The following is a 13,498-nucleotide window of genomic DNA, read 5'->3' as shown; positions in this document are numbered from 1 at the left end:
ATCAAACTCAGAGAGTAATTGTTAATTTAACTGATTCTACATAAGTTAATAGGCACCATCTGAAAAGTTAATCTAATGAGTATGCAACTATATTCACTAGAATTGTGTTCAACATTTGAATTTGAATGTTTATGTTTCAAAAACTATCCATATTTTACAGCTATGAAGAGAGAGATAAATGTAAGTAATAAAATAAAATTTTAATGCTACAGCCCCTCCACACTAGCGCCACCAGGCACCTGGAACTTGTATCTTGGTACAAAATTTTTGAACCATCTGTTAGTTGATGCCCCAGTTAGACATAGGTTTGAACACTGGCACTGAAACTTATCCTGAAAGTTCTAAGCTTCTTTTTGAGTGCATTTTATAAGAAGTATTTTGAAACTTTTTTAACCTCGTAATTTTTCATCTTTTGTACCTTGTTGCTGCATAGCAAGTGGTATCGCTCTTTATGTTCCTCTTATCTCACGAGCGGATATATGATGATGGCAGTAGCCGAAGTGGAGTAATAAATAAAGAAAAGTTTTAATAGAGATGTAGTCTGTATTATTGACAAAATAAGAGAGCAACAGTGATTCTGGAAAGGATGTCATCTGCAAACATCTAACTAATCCGGTACCAGCCTCATTGACAAAGTCCACACCTCTGTCAGTAGCCATCTGTTTCTGTTCTACTGTTTCAGAGTCGTCAGCATTGGGCGTTGATAGCACAGTTATTATTTATTTGAAAACGTACTAAGTACCAGAGTCACAATAAATTGCTATCGTTCTTCTCCCTAGCGGAGATAGGAGGGGAAGGATGCACATATTGCCTTGCGTGTTTGTTTTCGTAGCACGATAGAGATATGTCTTCCATACATGTTTCAGTTCATCCACTACTCGGTGTCCTCCAGATATCTTAGAAGTACGCAAGGAAAAACTATTAAAGTTCAAAAAAATGGAAATAATTGTGTCGACACAAACAAACCTAGTTACATGTTTGTGGTTGTAGCCACATTGTGGAGAGTGTTAAGATGCTTCCAGCTGGGAGGTTCATTGTTACACTAAGTAATGAATGATATTTTAAAAATCTTTCCGAGCAAATATTGCGGTGGAGACTGCACACAGCCTACATTTGGAGTCGGATGCGTCTGTTAAATGCCATTGCTCACAGCACCAGATAGAGGTACAAACGCAGACATTGCAAAGTAATCGAATGGAAACGTATTGAGTGAGCAGAAGAGTCCTGATTTTGACTTCCATCAAATGACGCAAGGTGCGGAAAGCACGGACGACAGAGCGAAGCGTTAAGCCCGCAGTGTGTGGAGGGTGTACTTAGGATAGGGGTGGGGGGTGGGGGTTGCCGTGTGACTTTTGGGTGTGCTCTTACCATGACTTGGGCCTCCTCATTCAAGTTATCAGGATGTTTCTTCAGCATTCAGCGTTGCCCCCCTTCTAGCAATAATTTATGGTTGATCGCTTGAGCACGAAAAGGTAAGGAGTGACTGGAATAAAGCACATATCATTCTCGTTTTTAAAAAGGGCCGCAGGACAGATGCACACAATTATAGAACCGTATCGTTGGCATCAATATATTGTAGAATTATGGAACATGTTTTATGCTCAAGACTTACGACGTTTTTGGAAAACGAAAATCTCCTCTATAAAAGTCCACATGGATTCCGCAAACAGAGATGTTGGGAAACTCAGCTCGCTCTGTTCCTCCACGAGATCACTAGCGCCATAGGCAACGGCGCTCAGGTTGATGCTGTGTTCCTTGACTTCTGGCCTGCATTGCCGTATAGTGAAAAAAATATGAGCTTATCGAGTATCGTAGCATATTTGCGACTGGATTCAAGGTTTCCTTGCAAATGGAATTCAACACGTCGTCTTAATGGCACAAAATCGATTGATGTAAAGGTAATTTCGGGAGTACCTCAAAGAACCGTCACTGTTTATAATATGTACCTGATCTACCAGAAAGCGTTGGATGCTCTTTAAGGTTGTTCGTAGGTGATGCGGTTGTCTATAACAAAGTAGCAACGCCAGAGAGAATAACGATTTGCGGAATGACCTCCAGAGAATTGATGAATGATGGAGGCTTTGGCAGGTGACCCTGAACATAAATAAATGTAACATATTGCGCATACAAAGGAAAAGTAATTCACTACTGTACAGCTACACTTTTGATAACAAATCGCTGGAAACAGGAGTAACTATCCGGAGCGCCCTTAAGTGGAATGACGGGATAAAGCAAATAGTAGGAAAAGCAGATGTCAGTCTCTGATTCATAAGAAGAATCTTAAGTAAATGTAACTCAATTTTTTTTTAAATATGTGGTAGGGACTATGGGACCAAACTGCTGAGGTCATCGGTCCCTAGGCTTACACACTAATTAAACTAACTTACGCTACGGACAACACACACACCCATGAGCGAGGGAGAACTCGAACCTCCGATGGGAGGAGCCGCACGAATCGTGACAAGACGCCTAAGACCGCACGGCTACCCAGCGCGGCAATGTAACTCACACACGAAGAAAGTGGCTTATAAGGCTCTTGTTCGACTAATTCTTGAGCTTTGTTTATCTGTCCGGCATCCCTACCAGGTAGGGCTGATAGAAAAGGTAGAGAAGATCCAATGAAGAGCGGCACGTTTCGTCACGGGATCGTTTAGTCGGCAGAGAGCGTTACGGAGATGCTCAACAAACTCCATTGGCAGACTTTACAAGAGAGACAGTTAATGGCACAAATAGTGTCCTCTGCAACTCACCATCGGGTGGGTGCAGAGTATGATCTAGATGTAGACTCTTGGTGACCAAGCGTTGCTCTTTCTTCAACATTCCTATGATGAATATGTTGCTAACACCCACGTCTCCCAAGATGACGACAGCCGTGTTCATAAAGCAGCACTTGTTCGTTTCTGCTTTCACTAACACTCATGCACCATACTGCTCTCCTAATGCTTGTTTAATTACTTGATCTTAATCCTATAGAAAATACTTGCGACTGTTTGGAACAGTGGGTGAAACGCAGCAATCAACATCCCCGCAATCTGATAGCTCTACGGTATCTAATCATCAGTATTAGCAGCTTCAGCTGGATGTGGCATATCCGAAGAAAGTTATGGAATTGCGGCCATTATAGAGACTACAGGCAGTGTCACAGGTTATTGGCGCGATGACTCCTGGCGGTGAGCAATTTTTGTCCTGTGTGCATAGTTGCCCTATGTGAATCAAACAATTAGTTTCTGTTAAGGATAGCTCGGTAAAATGGTTTGCTAGTTTGTAATCGTAGCATCGTAATTCCATAAAACTGGATCATAAATTCATGTTCATGTACAGCTGGTTGAATATCTGATATGTTGTGAAGCTGAAAGAGACAATTTTGCTCTTCAATTCACACATCACAGTATCTCCTTAGTGTCTAGAATATTTCATCTTAAATCTTTAAGGACGAAATGTTTCAAACATAAACATTCCCAAATCAGGATCTAAAAGACGTTCTTCGATTAATATGCGTATATATTATCAATGTCAGACTGATTTCAATTGGGAGAGAAAAAAAAGAGTCTTAAATTTAATAGAATGCAGGCGAAACTAAAATTCTCCAGAAATATTGCTGTGTAAGGAATAATAGGAGTGGAGGTGCTGTACATTACGCGATAACACATATCATAAATAAACAACCACATGCCTTAACTATAGTTTTTGAGGGAAATGAATGTTTTATTGTGAAAACTGTACATATGTTGATCTAAATGAAAGTATTTACAGCGCTCACGCCTCCACTACTCCATAGGGGAGATGTTGCACGAATATCCATGGGTGCCTGAAACATAAATTGGATTATCTTAACTACAAATCTGTCGGAAAGTTTCAAAAGTGTTATTGATGAAAGAAAATTATCAACTGACTGCCGAAAACATTGTGCTTATCAACTGTTGCAATGAAGTAACAGTCTTAACATTTTTTCTCGTTGAGCGACATAAAAAATGGTTCAAATGGCTCTGAGCACTATGGGACTTAACTGCTGTGGTCATCAGTCCCCTAGAAGTTGGAACTAGTTAAACCTAACTAACCTAAGGACGTCACACACATCCATGCCCGAGGCAGGATTCGAACCTTCGACCGTAGCGGTCGCGCGGTTCCAGACTGTAGCGCCTAGAACCGCTCGGCCACTCCGGCCGGCCGAGCGACATAAACATAATCATCCGACGAACTGCTTACTTCTTCATTTACCATTACACTCTGAATTAAAAGTGCTGCGGCATAGAATTTAACTATAAGAAGACGTATGTTACATAGCTCTATATATAGAATGTTAGAGATGTACGTACAGATATTGTGATAATTGCTCCCTTAATACAACGTCGGTGGGTTAGTTGTTTTCTTCTCTGCGTGTAACGCCCTTCCCGCAGACAAATCATATAACGTACTACCTGATGCTTTCTATGCGTATTTTGCTGCGCCCTGAGGTGCATTGCATCTGTCAGTATAGACTTTCTATTTTGCGTCCTCGTGTCCATACCTGCTGCCAAGGGGAAAATTAGCTCTGACGTCTCGCCTATGCCACGTGTACTTGGAGGTACTAACCATCCTAAACGCTTACTACTCGCAATAGGTATAATTATTAGTCTTCAAAAGAAGTAAATACTGATGTAATGTTGTTTAGTATACTATCTTCCGTTACTAAAAAAATATATACATATATATCTCTAACACCCTGTATATTGTACTAAAAAAACATTTGTCAATTTGTCAAGGGGCATCATTCACCATACGCGACACCAAGCCAAATGGTGATGTGATTTAAGCAAACGACTCGTGTTTTGAAAGAACAATGTTTGGACTAGATGAGACAATGAAATTACAATGAAATCCATACCATTAGCTGATTACAGGCGTTGATAAATTTCAGCGGGTATAGTTGAAAATGTGTGCCATGACTGGGACTCGAACCTGTGATCTGCTTACATGGCAGTCGCTCTGTCCGACTCAGCCATCGTGGACAGGGAGGACAGTGCGACTGCAGGGACTTACCTCTAGCACTTACTGTCCTCACACTACATTCGTAGTGCCCCTGCTCACTATACTCTCGTGGCAGTCAATCTACCGATTCCCGTAAGGGTTTGAGCAATGTGAGTGCATCCGAACTGAAGACGGTAATGGACTGGTAAGCCTTATCTGCATGAAGGGACAGAAGACCAAACACAATCTTCGTGTACATGAGATAAGTTTCTCGTCGTTTTTCTAAATTACTAAAAAGGAAAGCTACGGTGATTTTAAGAACAATGAACAACCAGTTACTTCCTTATTCTTTGCCCATTTCCGCTAGTGCTCCGTTGCGAGTGGTACATTGAAGAGGGGATGAGCTAGTTGTACCAGAAGTACCCTCCACCACTCACCGTCAGGTGACTCGCGGAGAACCGATTTAAATGTAAATGTAGACATCCAGTAACGACAACGACTATTATTTGCCGTTTACATGAGCCACTAGCGAGTCGTCAATGAAATCCAAAGATACCAATAAAGTACCCGTAATATATGCAAACAAAAGGTACAGAATATTCCAGTTGTACAGTGAAAGACGGTCAATAATCGACGTTGCACTATAAAATTATAAAACTCAATCCGTAACAGAGACACAGTTCATGAAAAGCGAAAGTGAGAAAGCTATTTTTGTCCCCTCATTCGATGACTCAGGTGAACCATTATGAACATTTTGTTGCAGTCGCTCTGGGTTATGTTCACTTCACGCAGTTTCTGGAAAACGAATTTCATTGAAACATTTATATTGTTCCACGAAACATTTCCATTAGATACGATCGACATCCATTAGCCATATGTTCGTGTAGTTGGAACACGTAATCGGCATTCCTTATCTGTAAGCTCCAGTTTATGGGCGGCGGAAATGCGTTTCATTAGTCGGATAGTCAGCTCTGGATTTCCAGATAGTGAAAAAAGAGGGAAAATAAATGCTACCTCCTCATGCTATGCTCTAGTTTGCGATGTTCCACGCAGTTTGCTGCCACAGAAGGGCACCACTACACTAGATATTCCACAGTGTTGAGTTTATATCTCGTCCAACACTCCTCTACCGCTCTTTCTTCATATCACTTTGTGTATTACAGCAATTATTCCTTGGCAAATGTGGTCAAAAATATCTAGATCGCATTGAAGTACGTGACAAAGAGATTCGTTCTTATAAGTTTGTAAGTAATATTTCTGTTCCTGTTATATTGAAACACTTTGTGTCGGTCGTGACTAAATACACAGCGAATGGGTTGGCCTTAGTATCCGGCGAAATATAGTCTTTACACCACTGGACGCATTTGATCAGTATTGTGGCTGAAAACTGACTCGTGCTCCAAAATGTGCGATCTTAGCATCACATTGATATAACCAGCTGGTTGTTCGAAGACACTTTGGTGTTCGTTATCTTGACGTACACGTCGTGATACAAGCTTCTGACGCACCAATACACGTGAACGGGAAGTACAGTTTTCTCCATATTCACGGTGAACCATAATAATCATTAAGCTGTGTAACAGTGACTCTTGTTCGAGGAGCGCCATGCTTCAAATAGCTTCAAGAGAACGAATACATCATACGGGAATGATCACAGTTCAACACATCTGCCAGTTCTAGGGTACACTGACATGGATCATTGTGGGTAATGCGTTTAAACAATCTCCATCAAACCCCGAAGGTCTTCCTGAACGTGGACAGTCACCAACTTCAAAATGATCCTTCTTAAAACGAGAAAACCACTTTCTTGTCGTGCCCTGTCCAATGGCATTATCCGCATAAACGGCGCAAATGTTTCTGGCTGCCTCCGTTGCTGTCACCCCTCTATTGAACACAAACACAAGAATATGTCGGAAATGTTACGATATTTCTACTTGGCTCTCCATTTTCTAGAACCCAGAAGTTCTCGTCATCTCTATAAGAGCAGTACAGTTAGTTTTCACCAGAAACAACACAACACGTAATGCAGGAACACGATTTAATAATTCATTAATAATGCATATATTCATATTCTGAAGGTGGCAGGGGTACAATACAGGGAGCGAAAAGCTATTTACAATTTGTACAGAAACCAGATGGCAGTTATAAGAGTCGAGGGACATGAAAGGGAAGCAGTGGTTGGGAAGGGAGTGAGACAGGGTTGTAGCCTCCCTCCGATGCTATTCAGTCTGTATATTTAGCAAGCAGAATAGAAAACAAAAGAAAAGTTTCGATTAGGTATTCAAATCCATGGAGAAGATATGAAAACTTTGAGGTTCGACGCTGACATTGTAATTCTGTCAGAGACAACGAAGGACTTGGAAGAGCAGTTGAACGGAATGAACAGTGTCTTGAAAGGAAGATATAAGATGAACATCAACAAAAGCAAAACGAGGATAATGGAATGTAGTCGTACTAAATCGGGTGGTGCTGAGAGAATTAGATTAGGAAATGAGACACTTAAAGTAGTAAATGAGTTTTGCTATTTGGGGAGCAAAATAACTGATGATGGTCCAAGTAGAGAGGATATAAAATGTAGACTGGCAATGGCAAGGAAAAGGTTTCTGAAGAAGACAAATTTGTTAACATCGAGTATACTTTTTTTGTCAGGAAGTCATTTCTGAAAGTAATTGTATGGAGTGTAGCCATGTATGGAAGTGAAACATGGACAATAACTAGTTTGGACAAGAAGCTTTCGAAATGTGGTGCTACAGAAGAATGCTGAAGATCAGATGGGTAGATCACATAACTAATGATGAAGTATTGAATACAATTGGGGAGAAGAGGAGTATGTGGCACAACTTGACCAGAAGAAGTGACCGGTTCGTAGGACATGTTCTGAGGCATCAAGGGATCACAGATTTAGCATTGGAGGATAGCGTGGAGGGTGAAAATCGTAGAGGGAGACCAAGAGATGAATACACTAAGCAGATTCAGAAGGATGTGGGGAGATAAAGAAGCTTGCACAGGATAGGGTAGCATGGAGAGCTGCATCAAACCAGTCTCAGGACTGAAGACCACAACAACAACAACAACAACGTTTTTTGGAACAATTCAATTGTGATTGTCGTTGTTGGTTGGTTGATTTTGAGGAGGGGAGCAAACAGCGAGGTCATCGGTCCCGTCAGATTAGGGAAGGATGGGGAATGAAGTCGGCCATGCCCTTTCAAAGGAACAATCCCAGCATTTGACTGAAGCGACTTAGGGAAATCACGGAAAACCTAAATCAGGATGGTCGGAAGCCGGTTTTAACCGTCATCCTCCCAAAAGCGAGTCCAGTTTGCTAACCACAGCGCCACGTCGCTCTTTCCATTGTGGTCATTCACATTTTTCTAGGTGTGCTAGAGGCAGCATCTATATGCAACACATATGTGATTGCTACCTCTACAAGTGCGCGTTGTTCCAGAACGTTGCTCTTCTTATGGATTTCTTTTAACTCCATGAATATCGCCGCAGGGATTGGCAGGGGGGTTGGTGTTTAGCTGCGAAAAGAAAAGTGTCACAACATAACATTTTACTTTCTGAGAGAAAAAGGTTCATTACAACCAGTTCAGTCCATGAAAAACACGTTCGATAAAAAACTTCTTGCCAGTAGCCTTCTAAAGACAGATGTGTTATACTCGAAGACGATAACAGCGCATTACATGCTTTGAGAAGGAGCTTAGAGGAGAAGTCTCGTTACAGACGATATATAAATATTCGGATATCTGCAGAGCCTTGCATTTCTCAGTCCTGGAGCAACGGGTGACAATATCGGCGAACCTTATTGAATTCGCTTTTTTATAACACCATATCCTGAAGAATAATGTCGCTGATGGAACATGGTTTTAACAATATGATATCTCCACAAAACAGCCTGTGAAATTCTTGCAGACAATACACGCCGCTTGCGCTGACTTCAGAACCCTCACATTCATGCACCATCAGACTTCTTTTCGTTTCAGAAGTCTATGACCTCGAAGGAAAAAGGTAGATAGACATACATAACTAATCAATACTATCATCTTCGTGGCATAAAGTCTGATTGTAGGTTCAGAAGCGTCGAGCGCACTCTATGACCACTACATTGTATGAGTGTCCGAGGAATGAATTTACGCTACTTGCCATTAAAATCGCTACACCAAGAAGAAATGCAGATGATAAACGGGTATTCATTGGACAAATATATTATACTAGAACTGACATGTGATTATATTATCACGCAATTTGGGTGCATAGATCCTGAGAAATCAGTACCCAGCCTCCATATTTAAACTGGATGTAGGTGGGACACAGTTGGTTTTATTTTTATGAAAATGAAATTCCTCCAGCTTTACTTAATATTTTTATTTACTTGGCTACTAGTGCCTGGGTAGTATGGGTAGCTAAGCGTGTGCTTAACATGGGCAGAAGTGCCACCAGTCTAGACTGAGCCACACACAACTGATTTCATGAAAGTGTACGGGCCTGAAGATGGCGTTGACGCAACGCCGAAACTAGTAGCGAAGTAAATAAAGAGTCTTAAGTTCAGCTGGAGGAATTTCATTTTGATAAGAAGGAAGATTGTTGGTAGTGACCAGACAGAGGAAGAAATTTTGGCTGGCACATAACTGCGTCGGAACTGTCTAAAGCAAAGAGTCGTAGAGGGTAAAGGGGGAAAGAATATGAGTATGAGGTAGGAAGAGACACGAAATAATGATTGACGTTACAAGAGACGAACATACTGGGTGATCAAAAAGTCAGTATAAATTTGAAAACTTAATAAATCACGGAATAACGTAGATAGAGAGGTACAAAGTGGCACACATGCTTGGAATGACATGGGGTTTTATTAAAACCAAAAAAATACAAAAGTTCAAAAATGTCTAACAGATGGCGCTTCATCTGATCAGAATAGCAATAATTACCATAACAAAGTAAGACACAGCAAAGATGATGTTCTTTACAGGAAACGCTCAATATGTGCACTATCATTCCTCAACAATAGCTGTAGTCGAAGAACAATGTTGTGAACAGCACTGTAAAGCATGTCCGGTGTTATGGTGAGGCATTGGCGTCGGATGTTGTCTTTCTGCATCCCTAGAAATGTCGGTCGACCACGATACACTTGTGACTTCAGGTAACCCAAAGCTAATAATCGCACAGACTGAGGTCTGGGGACCTGGGAGGCCAAGCACGACGAAAGTGGCGGCTGAGCACGCGATCATCAGCAAACGATGCGCTCAAGAGATCTTCCACGCGTCTAGGAATATGGGTGGTTCTAATAAAACCCCATGTCATTCCAAGCCTGTGTGTCAATGTTTACCTCTCTACCCATATTATTCCATGGTTTATTAAGTTTTCAAATTTATACTGACTTTTTAATCACCTGGTACAAACTGATGAATGGAGATGCTCAGAACAGGACAGAATGGAGAGCCTCCAGTTGAAACCTCTCATAAGCAGATACACTGAAGAAGATGAAGAAGACTCTGCAGTAGCTAGCAGGGGAGAACTAGATCAAAATTAGCTGAAAAAAGGCTTAGTACCTGGGTGGTACGGATAGCTGAGCGTTCGCTTACCATGGCCAGAATTGCCACCAGCCTCGGTGCGGCAGTGGCAGTGGCAGTGGCTGCGGCAGTGGCAGTGGCTGCGGCTGAGGCTGTGGCGGCGGCGGCGGCGGCGCCGCAGGGAGGACGTAGGTGGTGGGCGGCGGCAGCACCAGCGTGGTGGGAGGGCGGTGCCAGTGGCGCGCAGTCTTGAAGAGATTCGCCGGCTCCAGGAGGTGCGACGACCTGGAGTGCTCTGCGTGGTCCGGGCCTGCAGAGCGCGCTCCCGGCGCCGGCTGAGGAGCCTGTTGGAGCTGCGGCGGCGACAGCTGTTGCGGGGGCAGGGACATGGGCAGGATGGGGCCCGACCCGAGAGGCACGAACCCAGTCGGGACCGGCGACAGTATCGGTACCGCCGACAGAGGGTTCCCAGACCCCGAAGAGGGCCAGCCGGGAGGCAACTGCGGCATCATTGGTGGGAACTGGGCTCCCGGTGGAAACGGTAGGCCGGGTGGGAACTGGCCTCCCGGAGGGAACTGCCCTCCCGGTGGCCACTGAGGAAACGGTGGAAACTGAGCTCCGGGTGGGAACTGAGGCTGGGGCTGCGGTGGTGGTGGCAGTGGCGGAGGGCCGTCTGGCTGTGGAGGCGGCGGTGGCGGTGACTGCGGAGGGGGCGGTGCTTGAGGCTGCGCTGGCGCCGATGGTGGTGGTGGCGGCCCTGGAGGCGGAAGTGGTTGCCCAGGCGGCAGCCCGAAGGGGTCCGTCTGCCGCTGCGGTTGGAAGAAGCCTGGGCCAAACGCCGAAGGCATGAAGAAGTTCTGCGGGAACCCCAGAGGGCTCTGCGCCGCTCTGTAGCCGTCCTCGCCTCCAAAGCCCATATCGTCCGCATGGTAGGCGGGCAGTGGTTGGGGATACGCCTGCCCCTGAAACCAGGCAGGGATGTCATTGTACACGTTTCCGCAACGTCACTGCTGAAATTTACTATTTTTTCACAACTGATTTGATCGCGTTCGTTGGACTTCAATAGTTTGCCTGTTTCGCCTCATTTGATTCATCATCAGAATCAGCATCGTGTTATGAAAGTATACTACTGGCCATTAAAATTGCTACACCAAGAAAAAATGCAGTTGATAAACGGGTATTCATTGGACAAATGTATTATACAGGGTGGCGCAGGGGAACGGGAAATTTTGAACGTTACAGTTGGCGGCACTGTAGCGCCGGCAGATGTTCGAAACTTTGCACAACTGATGTGAACGCATTGCCATTTAGTAATCATGGAGAATTGGGCTGGTGCGGAACGTGCAGTAGCTGTGAGAGCGTTTTACAAAAATGGTGATAGTGCGACTGCCGCGCAGACAACATTTCGACAGCATTACCAGCTTGGACGTCATGGACGTGTCCCATCTGCGCATGCGATTACAACGTGGGTGCGTAATTTTGAAGAAACCTCCAGGTGGCATTCCAACGGTACGTATCTCAGAGAACATTGCAGCTGCTAGAGCTGCAATCGAGAGAAGTCCTCGCCGCTCCGTTCGACAGCATGCATCTTCGCTAGGGATTAAACGACGAAGCTTACAAAGAATACTGCACGAATTAGACTTCCATCCCAATAAGTTGCACATTGTGCAACACTTACATCAACGAGACCTAGCGTCACGTATGGCGTTTAGTAGCCAGATATTGGCTAAAATCAACGAGGACGCGAATGTCCTTGGTAACTTATGGATATCAGACGAATCACATTTCCACCTAAACGGATTCGTGAACGAACAGAATTTTCGTTATTGGGCACAGGACAATTCTTGTGAGTTTCATCAGCGACCACTACATAGTGCCAAGGTCACAATATGGAGTGCTGCATCATGTCATGGTGTTATCAGCCCTTTTTTTTTTTTTAAAGTGAGGATGGTAGTGCAGTGACAGTAACATCCGCTCGATATGTTGAAATGCTTCAAACATTCTTTACTCCGAGGCTGTACGAGCTTAATCTTAACGTCGAAAACCTGTGGTTTCAGCAGGACGGAGCCACGTCACACACTGCTCGACAATCGATGGCAGCAGATCGTCAATTGTTTGGAAGACGCATTATTTCACGTAACGGTGACATAGCATGGCCTGCGAGATCCCCTGATCTTAGTGTGTGCGACTTCTTCCTGTGGGGATATCTTAAAGGCAAGGTGTACCGTACACATCCTGCAACAATCCATGATCTGAAGGGAAACATTGAAAACGAAATCACTGCCATTTCCCAAGATTTGCTACACCGCTCATTCCAGAGTTTTCATAACAGGCTGTTAGAGTGTGAACGCCGAATGGGAGCACATGTTTCCGATGTCATCTTTAAAATGTAAAGAGACACTTTTGGACATTTTGATTGTTAAGACATGCTGAATAATGGCATACTGAATACATTCACTTTCGTTAATAAATTACTAGTTTTATGAATTTATTCATGGAAATGACGTTATTCCGAAATTTCCCGTTTCCCTGCGCCACTCTGTACTATAACAAGTGATTATATTTTCACTAAATTTGGGTGCATAGATCTTGAGAAATCAGTACCCAGAACAGTCACCTCTGGCTGTAATAACGGTCTTTATACGCCTGGGCATTGAGTCAAACAGAGCTTGGACGGCGTGTACAGGTACAGCTTCCCATGCAGCTTCAACACGATACCACAGTGACTGACGTATTGTGAGGGTCCAGTTGCTCGGCCACCATTGACAGGACGTTTTCAATTGGTGAGAGATCTGGAGAATGTGCTGGCCAGGGCAGCAGTCGAACATTTTCTGTATCCAGAAAGGATAGTACAGGACTTGCAACAAGCGGTCGTGCATTATCCTGCTGAAATGTAAGAATTCACAGGGATCGAATGAAGGGTAGAGCCACGGGTCATAAAACATCTGAAATGTAACGTTCACTGTACGAAGTGCCGTCAATGCGAACAAGAGGTGACCGAGACGTGTAACCAAGGGCACCCCATACCATCACGCCGGTTGATA

General features: G+C 43.7%; 1 protein-coding gene across 1 annotated transcript in view; it reads right to left on the bottom strand.

Annotated features, from left to right (window-relative positions):
• Positions 1-13,498, bottom strand: part of LOC126347400 (proline-rich protein 2-like) — a 54,676-nt gene that overhangs the window by 19,807 nt on the left and 21,371 nt on the right. Inside the window, exon 2 of the mRNA XM_050002272.1 lies at positions 10,643-11,416. Coding sequence (XP_049858229.1) covers positions 10,643-11,416 — 774 coding nt within the window. The remainder of the gene's footprint in view (positions 1-10,642; positions 11,417-13,498) is intronic.

Source organism: Schistocerca gregaria, chromosome 1 (genome assembly GCF_023897955.1).
Source record: "Schistocerca gregaria isolate iqSchGreg1 chromosome 1, iqSchGreg1.2, whole genome shotgun sequence".
Taxonomy (NCBI): domain Eukaryota; kingdom Metazoa; phylum Arthropoda; class Insecta; order Orthoptera; family Acrididae; genus Schistocerca; species Schistocerca gregaria.
This window is presented reverse-complemented; position numbering and strand designations above follow the sequence as displayed.